Source organism: Schistocerca gregaria, chromosome 11 (genome assembly GCF_023897955.1).
Source record: "Schistocerca gregaria isolate iqSchGreg1 chromosome 11, iqSchGreg1.2, whole genome shotgun sequence".
Taxonomy (NCBI): Eukaryota; Metazoa; Arthropoda; class Insecta; order Orthoptera; family Acrididae; genus Schistocerca; species Schistocerca gregaria.
Genome location: NC_064930.1, coordinates 140,849,830 through 140,864,259, shown reverse-complemented (window position 1 = coordinate 140,864,259; position 14,430 = coordinate 140,849,830). Strand labels below are relative to the sequence as shown.

At 39.5% G+C, this 14,430-nt stretch overlaps 1 protein-coding gene across 49 annotated transcripts in view; it reads right to left on the bottom strand.

Annotated features, from left to right (window-relative positions):
• LOC126295245 (basement membrane-specific heparan sulfate proteoglycan core protein) overlaps positions 1–14,430 on the bottom strand; it is a 1,297,357-nt gene that overhangs the window by 346,085 nt on the left and 936,842 nt on the right. For 27 of the 49 annotated variants that reach the window (XM_049987617.1, XM_049987622.1, XM_049987601.1 and 24 more), the window contains one exon: positions 10,137–10,265. The exons of the other annotated variants lie outside the window; for them this stretch is intronic. In XM_049987617.1, coding sequence (XP_049843574.1) covers positions 10,137–10,265 — 129 coding nt within the window. The remainder of the gene's footprint in view (positions 1–10,136; positions 10,266–14,430) is intronic. 49 annotated transcript variants of the gene reach the window in all.

The following is a 14,430-nucleotide window of genomic DNA, read 5'->3' as shown; positions in this document are numbered from 1 at the left end:
AATATTACAGGTGTTGAAACAAAGAATGAGGTGAAGACCCAGACCATCTAATTTCAGACCTTGAAACAACTGAGCCTAACCCAGGACAACTGCAGCCATTCTAAAGGATATGTGCTAACGAATATAAATATAATATTATATAATATGAAATATGTCTGCTTGTGTCTGTGTATGTGCGGATGGATATGTGTGTGTGTGTGTGCGAGTGCATACCTGTCCTTTTTTTTCCCCTAAGGGAAGTCTTTCCGCTCCCGGGATTGGAATGACTCCTTACCCTCTCCCTTAAAACCCACACCCTTTCATTTTTCCCTCTCCTTCCTTCCTTCCTGACGAAGCAACTGCCAGTTGCGAAAGCTTGTAATTCTGTGTGTGTGTTTGTGTGTTTTGTTCATGTGCCTGTCTGCCGGCGCTTTCCCGCTTGGTAAGTCTTGGAATCTTTATTTTTAATATATTTTTCCCATGTGGAAGTTTCTTTCTGTTTTATTTACATCGTCATTAATTTGAACCCAACAATTACGTTTGTTATTGTCTCTGTTGCATTTCGAAATCTTCTCTATCGTCTTACTTTCTCTTTTCGTTTGTACAAGAAGTTCCACTTTGTATTCATCTTCCATTTTTCCGTAATCTACCATACATTTTATCCTGCCTAATTATACTCAATAATACGTAATTTACTTCCAAACCATAACCTAAAATTTTCAACGCTTTCAACATAACCGCTGCTATAAAATCCATTGTTCCAAGTTTACAAACATTTCGTGTAAACTCGTGAATACTATTTCACAGCTTCAGTTCCTTTCACCCATTACACAACCATCTCAGTTTTTTTCGACAACTTTCGTTTTATTTCCATTCCCGTTTTTCCCACAAAACCGATCATTTTCTAGCAGCTTCCCACAGGTTTACACGTTATTATTTCTTCATCAAACAATTGTTAGCCTCATTATCATAACCTGCCAGTACATAACCAGTCCTTTGAATACATTCACACACATATTCTTCGAGATTTTATTCAAAAATTTTTTTCGAATTTTATTTTTTCGCAAATCATTTTTTCGAAACTTTTTTCGAAAAATTTTTTTGTCGAAATTTTCTTGAATTTCTCGAAATTTTCTTGAATTTCCCCACCCTTTAACGTGATCTGGAGACAACATAACTACCCAACCTTTGCACCCATGAAATATGTCTGCTTGTGTCTGTGTATGTGCGGATGGATATGTGTGTGTGTGTGTGCGAGTGTATACCTGTCCTTTTTTTTCCCCTAAGGGAAGTCTTTCCGCTCCCGGGATTGGAATGACTCCTTACCCTCTCCCTTAAAACCCACACCCTTTCATTTTTCCCTCTCCTTCCTTCCTTCCTGACGAAGCAACTGCCAGTTGCGAAAGCTTGTAATTCTGTGTGTGTGTTTGTGTGTTTTGTTCATGTGCCTGTCTGCCGGCGCTTTCCCGCTTGGTAAGTCTTGGAATCTTTATTTTTAATATATATATATATATATATATATATATATATATATATATATATATATATATATATATATATATATATATATATATATATATATATATATATAATATAATAATATTATTATTATCATAATCATCATCATCATCATCAGTATTCATGTTGCAAAACAGTGATGATTCACTAAATGCATACACTGATTTTGTTCAATTATGGGTTGGACATCTATTTTGGGTATATATTACATAGTATATGAAATATTTTTCAGGCCTGTTTTATTTTCTTTGCACCTTTTAGCAGGCCACCATAGTATGATCATACTAGAATATATGAATAAAACATCAGAATTACACCAATATGCTAAGTAAGCAATTGTGGGTACAGTTTCAAATTCAAACAAAAATGCAGGTGACCTGACATTTGTTATCGGAAGCCGAGCAGCAGCAAGTATGGAGTGAGATCAAGCCTTGCAAGAAGTGTCTACCTGAACACCGATTCATTGTAGTGGAACAAGCTGTATCCCAGATGTGGACACAAATTCCAAATGTTCAACATAGAATACGGAAGAAATGCCTCTGCTCAGTCAAGAACCAGTGACTTCACTGCATCCAACTGCCAATGGCTACCACGAAAAGTAGACATGCACACAGTACAGAGACATGGACAAATTGCAAAGGTTTTCTGTTCAATTATCATTCAGTAATGCAAACATTTATTTGTTTAAAAATAGGAAGACACACATAATACAATATGACATATCTGTCAAATTGAAATTATTATCTCCAGAATTAATCTTTCACTCTGCAACAGACTGCAAACTGATTTGAAGTTTTCTGACAGATTAAATGTGTGTGTCTTAATACATATGGATATAATGTATACACAGTATGAGCAAAATAAAATGGGCTCAGGAAATATGTCGTGCACCTTAAGCGTAAATCAACTAACATCATCCACTCCAAGCATGAATGACGTATGAAGTGCATCCAGAATGTTAGTTCCATGGACCAATAAAGAAAACAAGAACTTCAATAAGTACAAAATATTTACTGGAAATTTTATGCAGAACCACTGGCTACTTCTCAAGACAGTCTGTACTTAATGTCTTGGAACAGTTTCCATTATTTATTGCACAAGAACTAAACATTGTAGAGATGTCATACATATTGCATTTTGAAGAGAAACTGAAAGTTTTTTTTACAAATATTCGATACGCGAACCACAAGTCATCCAGCAGACTTCAATACGGTAATCGAATTCTTGCCGTACCCATCCCACCACGGCATTGTCGATTGTGGCAGTCGCTACTCGTATTCTCCGCCGCAGGCTCTGCTACATCACGTGGTAGAGGCGGTACACACACCAGATCTTTAATGTGTCCCCACAGAAAAACGTCACACGGAGTGATATCTGGTGATCAGGGAGGACATTTCATGAAACAGCAGAAAACTCACTCCGCACCTTAACTCGCCACGTTTGCGACTAGCGCTGACTATCGGCAAATTACCAAACTACGCTGTGGCAGTATAAATGGAAAAAAAAAAACTTTTAGGGTTTCACTTCAAAATGACATATATACGATATCTGTACAATGCTTGGTTCTTGTGCAATAAATAACTGAAAGTGTCCCCACACTTAATGTACACCCTGTATATTTACCATCATTGTTGAGGCATTTGTCATAACCGTGCACCATCAATATTACGCTTATGTCATAGGAACCTGCTGCCTACGTACGGAGCCACGAAGACACTTCAGTTTCAGTCTGCATCTCAGTGTCATCACGCAAACACTTTCCTGCCGGAAAACGCTTCATGAGACGAAAGAGATGAATCTTACTTTGGGCGAAGCTGGGTCTGTAAAGTGGATGGTCAAAGATCTCCCAACCTAGCAGATTTGACACATTTTGTGTCTCATCGGCTGTAGGGGGTCTCGCAAAGCAATGCCTTTTTCAACATCCCATGTCTCCTGTTCTGGATTACCACCATTTAGGTCTCTCCCTGTGGTAAAAACTTGCACAGGGTGAAACCACAGTGACCCAAGAACACAGAGTATGTTATTATTTTGACTGAGACTGTCTGCTCGAATTTGGTCTTCACAGGTGAACCACTATGCCGCCAATGCACAAACAGTCATTTTGTTTCTAGTGTGGCACTTGAACCCACAACACGGTCGAGAAACTCGTCAGCTTTCACTGGGTAACACAGTAGAAATGTCAACACTGCGACCAGACTTTCGCTTTTGTGTTCATCTGTCAATTGCCTCGGCACCCGTCTCACACACACATTCTATGAAAACCGAGCAACACTCAGCGAGACATCTGGGAGAACTGAAGAGAGCTCCTAAATTAAGAAGTGCCAGTTCACCAAAACTACTTACCAAACACTTTCCATCAGTTTTTGGTGACACCAGGGACAGTTGGCAACTACAGTTTACGTCACGGAAATCAGCTCGTCCTCCAGCGAATTACCTCCATCACTGTCTGATTGTATTGCCACTCATAATGTCATGCCCACACGCGTGGTACAATTTGTGATGGATCTCTGCTGGAGATTGCTTCTGAGTGCACAAAAATTGAATAACTGTGCAAACTTCACAGTTGGTGGGAGACAAAACCATAGCACCTGTTTTCTGCCAGCACTGTGCAGTAACCACTGCCATAACTAGACTGAAACTGCACTCCCTTATTCCCAAATACCTCCTCCCTACTCCTGCACACGCTATTTCTATCTGATTACTCATGCCATCTCTGGACACAACTGGAACTTAACTTTCTGGATGCACCTCATTATTAGGCTGTGTATCTTACAGTGCATGAAATCATATATAATATAGGAATAGCATATAAAACTGACTTAAGAAATTGTGTATATATATATATATATATATATATATATATATATATATATATATATATATATATATATACAAGGAGTAGAACTTTGCTTCCGTTGTTTTTTCCCCAACAGTTGAGGCTTTAATGAAACAAATTCGAAGTATTTTCCATTGCTGGCCACTACTTTCCCCCATCTTTTGGGCAGTGTGTGAATCCTGCATTGAAAAAATTCTTCATCTTTTGAAGCGATCCACGAATCGATCCAATTTGTGACTTCTTCATGAGATCGGAAGTGTCGGTCAGCCAGGCCATGTGCCATCGATCTAAACAGCTGATAGAGGTAGCAATGTCTGGAGAGGCAGGTGGAGTAGGACTTCCATTTCAACATTTTCAAGTATTTTTTTAACTCTTTTGCAATGTGGGGTCGAGCGTCGTCATGCTGCAAAATCACTTTATCGTGACTCTCGCTGTATTGTGGCCGTTTGTCTTTTAATGCTCTGCTCAAACGCATTAATTGCGTTCTATAACGAGCACCTGTGATTGTTTCACTAGGTTTTAACACTTCATAGTACACGACGCCAAGCTGGTCCCACCAAATGCAGAGCATGATCTTGGAGCCGTGAATATTTGGTTTGGCCGTCGACGTGGAAGCATGGCAGGGATATCCCCACGATTTTTTGCATTTAGATTTATCGTAATGAACCCATTTTTCGTCCACGGTCACAGTGCGATGCAGAAATCCCTTCTGTTTTTGCCTCTGAAGCAACTGTTCACAAACACACAAATGCCGTTCAACGTCTCTCGGTTTTAGCTCACACGGGACACAAGTTCCTTCTTTCTGAATCATGCGCACAGCCTTGAGACGGCTTGCCGTGTCACTCCCACTAATCGCGCCAATTTTTCTCGAGTTTGACACGAGTCTTCACTCAGCAATGTCTCCAATCCTACATCTTCGAAACATTCTCTCTCCCACCACTATGCCAGCCTACGACATTAAAATCACCGTTCTTGAAGTGTTGAAACCAATCACGACATGTTCTTTCACTAATAGCGTCCTAACCAAACATCCTTGAGAGCACTCGATAAGACTCGGCCACTGTTTTCTTCATATTGAAACAAAACAGTAACACCCCCTACAAATTATGAGAATTAGGCTCGTAAACTAATATTTTCAATGAAGAACAACTTTATGATGCAGACACAAATCGACTCATGTTTGAACGAGGTTATGTTGACCAAGGTCCAAGCTAACAGCCCGACGTCTGCGATCTGTTTCTTTCAACCGCTACTTACCATTGTCGCCACCTATCGGCAAATAGCGAAGCAAAGTTGTACACCTTGTATATAAATATACACAATTTTGGTAATACAATGGTTATAATAACCAATTACATACAACATTTACACATATTATACAAGAGAGGGTATTGAGATTGATGCTTCCCATTTTTTTGCACAGTTTTACTTTGGATAACAGACTGGATATTAATGTCCATTACTGAAACATAAGTAAACTACGCAAATTTCCGTGTCTCTGTGACTGGACTAAAAAGGCTATAAAAAAAGAATGGAAGACATATTCCAAGTAGCAGCGAAGCCATAGAGTTTGTAGTCCCACAACCAGAAGTATGAAAATCATACAGATACTACTGTTGTAGCTCCTGCCTTCACTTAGCATTTCCTTTTTACCTCAAACATGCACAAGTATCTTGCATAATTATTCTAGTAGTATTTATGATGTAACAAACACTGATGTTTATATTTGATGGAAAAATGGGTGACTTATTCCCTATTGCAAACTTCTACTGACTACGAAGAAAGGTTTATAGGAAGGCAACTGAGAGAGTTTCAGAAGTACACCTTAGATCAGCCAGATTATGTAGACTGATTTAAATAATCCAGTTGTACATGCTTAAGTAGAAACAAGACTCTATTGCATAAAGAATGGAAGAAATGAGACAGGGAAGAAGACCTGAAACACTTTTACCATACAAACTATGTATTTAAGCTACTCCATGCCGAGAACTTCCTTCGATGATCTACAGACGAAGTTCACCACCAGCTGCCAACGCAGAAGTAGTTGTTATTCAGTTGAGGAAAGAAATTGATGATACTCTGTGTAATTTTTGTCACGAGTTATAACCAGGGAGCAGATGATGCATAGACGTGCAAAGCTGGTTGAAGCTAATTTTTAAAAATTCTTTTTGACTGAGCTTTATTTTCAAGGCTACATTTAGGCACATAATTTTCAAAATTGATGCAGCTGAATGAAATTTCATATATCCTTATTTCCTAAGCATATATTCAGAAACGTGCAGCATACACAAAATGCGTTCCTGTTTGTATCTACTAATGGATCAGCTACTGATTTATTGATATTTATTTAATTATTTAATAGGTTCCATAGGACTATGCAAATGGGACCTACTCGGTCACGGAATGAGTCAGTAGATAGTTCACAGAATGTTTATCAGAAAATTTACAAACAAAAGAATTAAGGAATTAATAAAACTTGAAAAAATTGTGGTAGCATCTAGGAATAAACAACACATTACAGAGAAAAGTTCTCAACTACTGTGAGGAATTCCTGTATAGAATAGGAGTAGTGCGCCTTTCAACTTGGATTGGGTTTTATCACTCATTTTCTTCAGCTCTGTCGGGAACCTAATGAAAACAAAACCTGCTGAATAGTGGACAGCTTTCTACACAATGCCTATGGCAGTGTTATCCAAGTGTGCATCATTCTTCCATCTACTGTTCAATGAACGAATGCTGCGGTTTCTCCTGAAGGAGTCAGTATTGTCAACAACAAACCCCACAGTGGAATTTATGTACAGAGACAGCAGAGTTAATATTCAGAGACGCCTGAACAGTGGCCTACATGAACATTGTGAACTAATCCTTGAGATTATTTTGATCTCCATTTTTTGGACTGTGAATACTCTTGGTGAATGCATAGTGTTGTCCAAAGATATGCAACGCAGTTTTCAACCTGCAGCTTGTTTCAGATGTACACCGTTTTAATACACATGCTGGAAGTGGAATGCCTTCACCTTACCTGCGCCTGCGAACATAAGTGTCCGAGTTGTGGATTGCGATTATATTTTGAGGATTTCAAACAACTGATTGGTTTTGTGGTTTAACTAGCACATATAAAAACACAAATGTGGAGGATCTAATTTGTAATAGTAATCTGCTTTGGCAGGCAAAGTAATTAGTGATTGTCACTGTACTTTGTAGAAGTTTTGGACTAAATTGTGTTAAATGGTACTAGGGTGCTGTCTCTTGTGTGTGACTAAGTTTTTGTGCGCTATGGTTGTTTTGTGTAACTACATTTACTGAATGGAACAGGAATTACTCACAGCGGAGAACTGTATCTTTCAAGACCACAATGCTTACATTTACATGGGCAGAAATGCCCAAAACTGATTTCGTGAGAATAGCAATGAAATAACAGAACTTCCCTGGCCTCCACAACTGTTTGGATTACGGTTTACTCCTTGGAGAATCACAATTTTCCCTACTGTATTATTTGTGCATGCAATCTTAGCATTGTTTAGCATAAAAAAGGAGTCTACAGTTTTCATAAGTTTAATGCTGATGCCAGTTCAATGTTTTTTAGATACTATTTATAGCAAGTTTATCAAAAGCCAGTGGTACATATTTATTTAAAATGTACAATATAGTTTACCATGCCAATTTAATTTTTCCTGCTATGGATGCAATTAAATGTTTACAAGCTTTAGAATGGAAAGAAATATGAAGTTCTGCAGCTGACAACATTATGTTTTTAATTTGTTATAGTTACAATAACTCCAGTTTATGAAACAGGAAATATATGATATTATTGGAAAAAAATTTGCCTGATGCAAGACAGTTTATTTTGACATTGCCCATATACATTTCAGCACTTTCTCTGCTGTCTTTAGTGGTTTTTTGTTTATTACACTGCCTCATCACTTATTCTGTGCTAACATGGAAAACTACCATGAGACAGAATAATAAACTGAAGATACCACAAAGTGTGCTAGAACATATATGAGTAAAATAAGTATAAAAAAACCTGTCTCTTGCATATGGCAGAATTTCTCTCTAATTTTTATTTGTAAGCATGGAGAATTACAATATCCAGAAGATTGTTTAACAAAATTATTTTGTATCAGCTGAATTCGTACCACTGATATATGAACAGATAATCGGGGATGAAATGAATGAAAGTATAAATGTCTTGAAATGAAGCCAGTTAGAGCTGACCAGAAATTATAAATCTGAAATGTAATGAACATGTCACAACAAATGAAAATTTGTGCCAGACTGCATTTTTAGGTTTGCTGAAATATGATTGATATGTTAGGGAATAATAAAGTATTCGATGCCACTATACAACTGAAATATATAATACTCACATTAATGTAGTACCGCATACTACTTTCCATCTCTTTTTTTGCTAAGCATATAATTGATTTTGTATCTGTATGCAGTAACCATGAATGCCCCTTTAATAATATGTATGTTATTATTTGAAAAGAACATGAAACTATGAAATTAAAATGTTAAGAATGCTGCATTAATAATATGTGAACCATTATTTGGTGCCATTCATTTTTCATATTTTAATGGAAAAGTACAAATTAATTATTGAAGCAAGTTCATTGCTATATAAATGTTGCATAAATGTGTACAAGTGTTGGAGCCTATTGTCAGGGAAAGCTGTATATAAGAAATACAGAACGTAAATAATATGAAAACTTTGATTTATGGTGAAAAATATGAGCTTCATAAGAAATTGTAATATTAATAAATATAAATGGAATACCAGAGTAAAAAACCATTACCAGCAAGTGCTACTGAGTGACACTAACACCCCCCCACCCCCACCCCCCCCTCACACACAAAATGCAAAGATGTACATTTTGCCAGAAGAATGTGAATAAACATAGGCAGTGCAAACTCTTGTCACGTTGAATAAACATAGGCAGTGCAAACTATTGTCACATTTTTTATGTCAAAATGTATTGTGTTGCAAGCCAGAGTGAAATTAGGTCAGACAAAAGCGCCAAATACAGTAGCAGCAATATTTATATTTGGAATATGTGCATGCAGAAGACGCTTCCAGGTGTAGGTGTAAATCAAACAAAAATGCTCCAAGGGAGAAAAATGTCACTCTTCAGTATCCTTGGAAATGAACTATCTAAAAGCAACTCATTACTATAAATATGTTTCTTTCCATATTATAACTCATCTTTTAAACAATTGAAACAAAATGTGTACGATAAAATAAACACACTTTTTTTGTAGTTGAAAAGGCAAGCTGGTTGTACCTTTAACATTATTGTTATTATTTTAGGCTGTATTACAGAGGAGGTGAATGCACAGCAGCTTGGCACAAATTTTCCTTGAGCGCATGGTATTTCTAGAATGTTTTGTGTATGCTGCACTGTTATTCAGGAGGCAGACGAATTTACGGAGCGAAGAAACTAGACCTGGAAATATTTCGTGCACTTTACAGTGGGCAACCCAACTACCCAGGATGGATGGTTTGGGTGGGATTGCGTACCTTAAGGTGCACATAATATTTTCCAGGCAGGTTTACATTTGTCCATTCAACAGAAAGGAATGTAGCGCCTACTGTGCAGGCCATGCAAGCCTCCAAAGCTCGTCTGTAATGCCAGCGTCAACACCGAATGCCGCACCGTCCGGAAATTCCGTCAGAGGAAAAAGTAAGGCTTTGCGACGTGCAGTGAAGCGAGACAGAGCGAGAGAGCCAGCTCTCGGAAGACGATCGACGCTCCAGCACCAAGCGGTCCCGAGTACTCCCGCGAGGGAGTGAACTACGAACCGTTGGGCGGGCAGCCCTCCTCGTCCGACCCGTCGTAGCAGTCGACCCTGCGGTCGCACCGCAGGGAGCCCCTGATGCACGTCCCGTCCCGACAGCGAAACTCGTTGGCCGAACACTGGTCATCGGTCTCTGCTCGCCGGCGAAAACACACAAATGAGATCAAAACGGGGGCGGCGGCGTGCCAGCTGCCACGAAAGTATGCTCGGCATTGCGAGGGAGGCGCTGCTGTATCCCAGACGGGGGAAGGGGGGGGGGGGGGGGGTGAAGAATGAGGGAAAAGGAACGCGGGTGAATGGAGGAGGGGGACGATGTTGGAGGGAGGGAGGGGGAAATGTGGAGGAGGTGGGGTTAGGGGGACTGGTGGCGGAGGGGGAAGGGAAGGGGGGAGATGAAAGAGCGAGAGAGAAGGGGAAAGACGGTAGGGCAACGTCTGCTGTGGGGTTGACAGAGGAGGAGGAAAATAGGAAAGGGGGGAGGGGCGGACAATGGGAAGGGGAGTGCTGTGGCTCCCAACCATTCGGACATCCACAGTGTGGGACATTCAAATTGTAACACCGTGTAGAATAGATATAATGAAAATTTTACTTGTTGCACATCTACAACATAGCAGGAAGAATACTTGATCAGAAATGTATGTGTTTGAGGGTACACACTGTGCGAAATTTACTACAAAAACCTTCCACAGCTCTAACCCTGCTGGCCTCCAGTAGAACACAGCTCTCATGACAGACGTGGGTGTCAGCTGGTGATTCTTCAACTCTATGCCAGAGTTCATCTGGCAGTGCTGGGTTCCAGTCTCTAGGCAAGCTGTGTCCAGCTGTTTCCAGTGCTGAGAGACTGGAGAAAAAACTGGCAGGGTAACAGTCCCACACCCTCTGTATCCAGGGAAATCAAGACGGCACGGTCTTGTGTTATGTTGTCGAAAGATAATAACAGAGACCTCGAAGAAAGGAGACAACTATCGGCCTTAAAATGCCAGAAACATAAAAGCTACTGTCTAAATTATTGACTATGCTAACCAGAGGTGCCTGTGTCCTGTACCCAATGCCACCCCACACCACAACAACAAGTGGTGAACCAGCTTGACGATGACAAACGGAACCCGGTAATATTCGTTCTCCTCAGAACCTCTCCGGTATCCCAGCCCGGCACATCCGAAGACACGCCGGACAGTACAGATATTAATAATGGCTGCTAGGTGGCACTGCTGCAGTTGCGAGTGCTGTGGTTGCCGAAGTAAGCACTGCTGTAAGCCACGTCTGAACGGCCAGTCGGCGGCAGAGCCACTCTAGCGGTTGTGATTTCTCTTTGTTAGGTTATACATCTCATTACACATCACGGTATTGGTCCTGAATTTGCTACTTCTCAGTATTCCGAAGTCATTTCCAGACTTGTACGATTCCAGTCACTACACTTGAGCACACCAGCTACACCTGCATCTATTCTCTGCAGACCACTGTTAGGTGCACGGGCGAGCATCCGTCCCATTGTACCAATTATTAGGGCTTCTTCCCACTCCATTCACATATGGAGGACAGGAAGAATGATTGCTTATGTGCCTCTGTGCGTGCAGTAACTATTCTAATCTATCCTCATAATACCTACGTGAAAAACATGTAGGGGATTGTAGTACATTCCTAGAGTCACCATTTAAAGCTTGTTCCTGAAATCTGACTAGCTCGGGATAGTTTACGTCTATCTTCAAGAGTCTTCCAGTTCAGTCCCTTCAGCACCTTTATGACTATCTCCAACAGATTAAACAATCCTGTGACCATTCGTGCTGTGCATCTCTGTATATATTCAATATCCCCCGTTAATCCTGTTTCCATTTTGTATCCCTACAAAGCGTTACACTCAAGTATTTGTACAAGTTGGCTAAATCCAAAAGTGACTCGTCAAATATTATTGTCATAGGCTACTACACATTTACATTTTGTGAAGTGCACAATTTTACATTTCAGAACATTTAGAGCAAGTTGCCAATCTTCCCACCATTTTGAACTCTTGACTGACTGAATATTTAACAAGAAAGTGCTGGTAGATAGACACAATAAAAAACACACAAACACACACACAAATTTCAGAACCCAAGGTTGCTTCATCAGGAAAGAGGGAGTAACTGTGAAATTTGTGTGTGAGTTTGTGTGTTTTTTATTGCATCTATCTACCAGCGCTTTCTCGTTTGGTAAGTCACAGCATCTTTGTTTTTTAATATATTTTTCCCACCTGGACTGTTTCTTTCTATTATATGAATATTTATTTAGATTCTTTCAGGTAGTATTTCATTATAGATAACTGCATCATCTGCAAAAGCCCCAATACTACCATTAATATCATCTGTAAATCATTAATATACAACATCAACAGCAGGGGTCCTAACACACTTTCCTGGGTTAAATGAAGTTACTTCTACAGCTGATGATGGCTCTCCATACGAGATAACATGCTGTGGCCTCCCAACAAAAAAGTCATTTATCCAGTCACAAATTTCACTCGATATCCAATACAATCATACTTTTGAAAGTGTAGGTGTGGTACTGTATCTCTCTCTGATGGCACGTCAAAATAGGCTGCAGCAATGGTTACCATGCCGACAGTCTGTGGAGCTCCAGATGTCACACTGTCTACGAGGCTACTCATCTTGATGAGAACAGGTCCATTTCCTGATTCAATTTGCATAACACTGCTGTACGATCCCGCACAGCTAAGCAGACAATACGTCTGCTCTCTCGGGCACTAACTGCACGGGGGCTGTTAAGATCGCACATGGCGCCGAGTAGGAACCTTCTGCTACACATCAATTGCATATTCTCATCACATTCACGTGATCCCTGTGAACTAAAGCAGCAACATAGCGGAACGACAAACTGGAGTCATGTAGGCCACGATCCTGCCATTTTTAAATTCTTACACATGCTGGCTGACGTTTCTCTTTCTCACACGAGGCATAAAACAGTCATTGCACAAACAAAAAAGCATTCAAATGCAGCTTCTGAATGAGAAACCCACTGTGCAATCTTTCATTGTATACAGAATATAGATGTCATTCCTAAACACTTTACGTGGCAGTGCTGAAATATTTCTCATTTGCATATCCAAGCACGTATCACACTTCCTCCCAATTTGAGGTTGTTTGCAAGCTGTTTTCAAGGTGTTGCCATTTTAACAGCTAGCTGTGTAATTTGCAGTGATCTAATTTCATCCGAGATTGTATCCTAAACATTACTAGATATCAGGCAATACATATAACAAACTTTGGGACCTCGTAGAACTTCGAAACAAACTTTATTTCCGATCGACCCTCTCATTTTTAAAGTAACGAAATATAGTAGTTCATGTTCAAAGAAATAAATGTCACACGTTCTTACAAGTGTTTTACTAAAGAAGAAGAAATGAGACTCTTTCCATTGCTTATTTTTAATCCACTACTTCTGTACTTGGTTTTGTTGCAATCACTGCACTTTTCTCAGGTGGTGCTTCAAGTTTTCTTCTTGCATTCAGAGCTATCATAGTGGAAAGTAAGCTTTCCCATCTATGCACACTGAATGTGCAAACTATTGGCAATGTACGTAACAAAACCTAGAATCTAACAAAACAGTAATAATAGAAATGAACTTTTAAAAACAATTTAGTTTTATGACTGAAAGAAAATCAAACACTTTTACACAGAGGTTGGGAACCACAGGAATATCAGGAACCATCACCACAGACAGGAAGCGCCTGAAGGAAACTCTAACACTGGAATAAAGTAATAGTACTGCTGATTCTTGCACATTTGCTTCATCCTTGACAGCCTAGGAACCCAACACTTAACGACTATAACACAGCAGCCAAAATACCAATGAGAAGCAAAACTGCCCTTCTCTGACATCATTTGTTATTTTAGATTGTGCATCAGAGTAATGAAAAAAAATTATGTTGTAAAAAGGAGTGCATCTAATACTGATGAAAACTTTTCAATTACACTGTTCTCACTTTCATTCTTATTTCTCTATCTATCTATCTATCTGATGGCTACACAATGCACGCACGCACACACACACACACACACACACACACACACACACACACACACACAAACAAACATGCGCGCACGCGCGCGCGCAAAAAAATGCACTAAGAAAAATAAAGCAAACATAAATAAATATCTGTGTATGTTCATCAGACTTAAGGAACACTAGCGGCTCATAAAAATTGTACAATTCCCTCTTTTATGGAGAGGAGTCTTGAACACAGTTAGAATATTAATAAACTTATGACATCTATTTCGTAGAAAGGCGAGTTACGGAAAAGG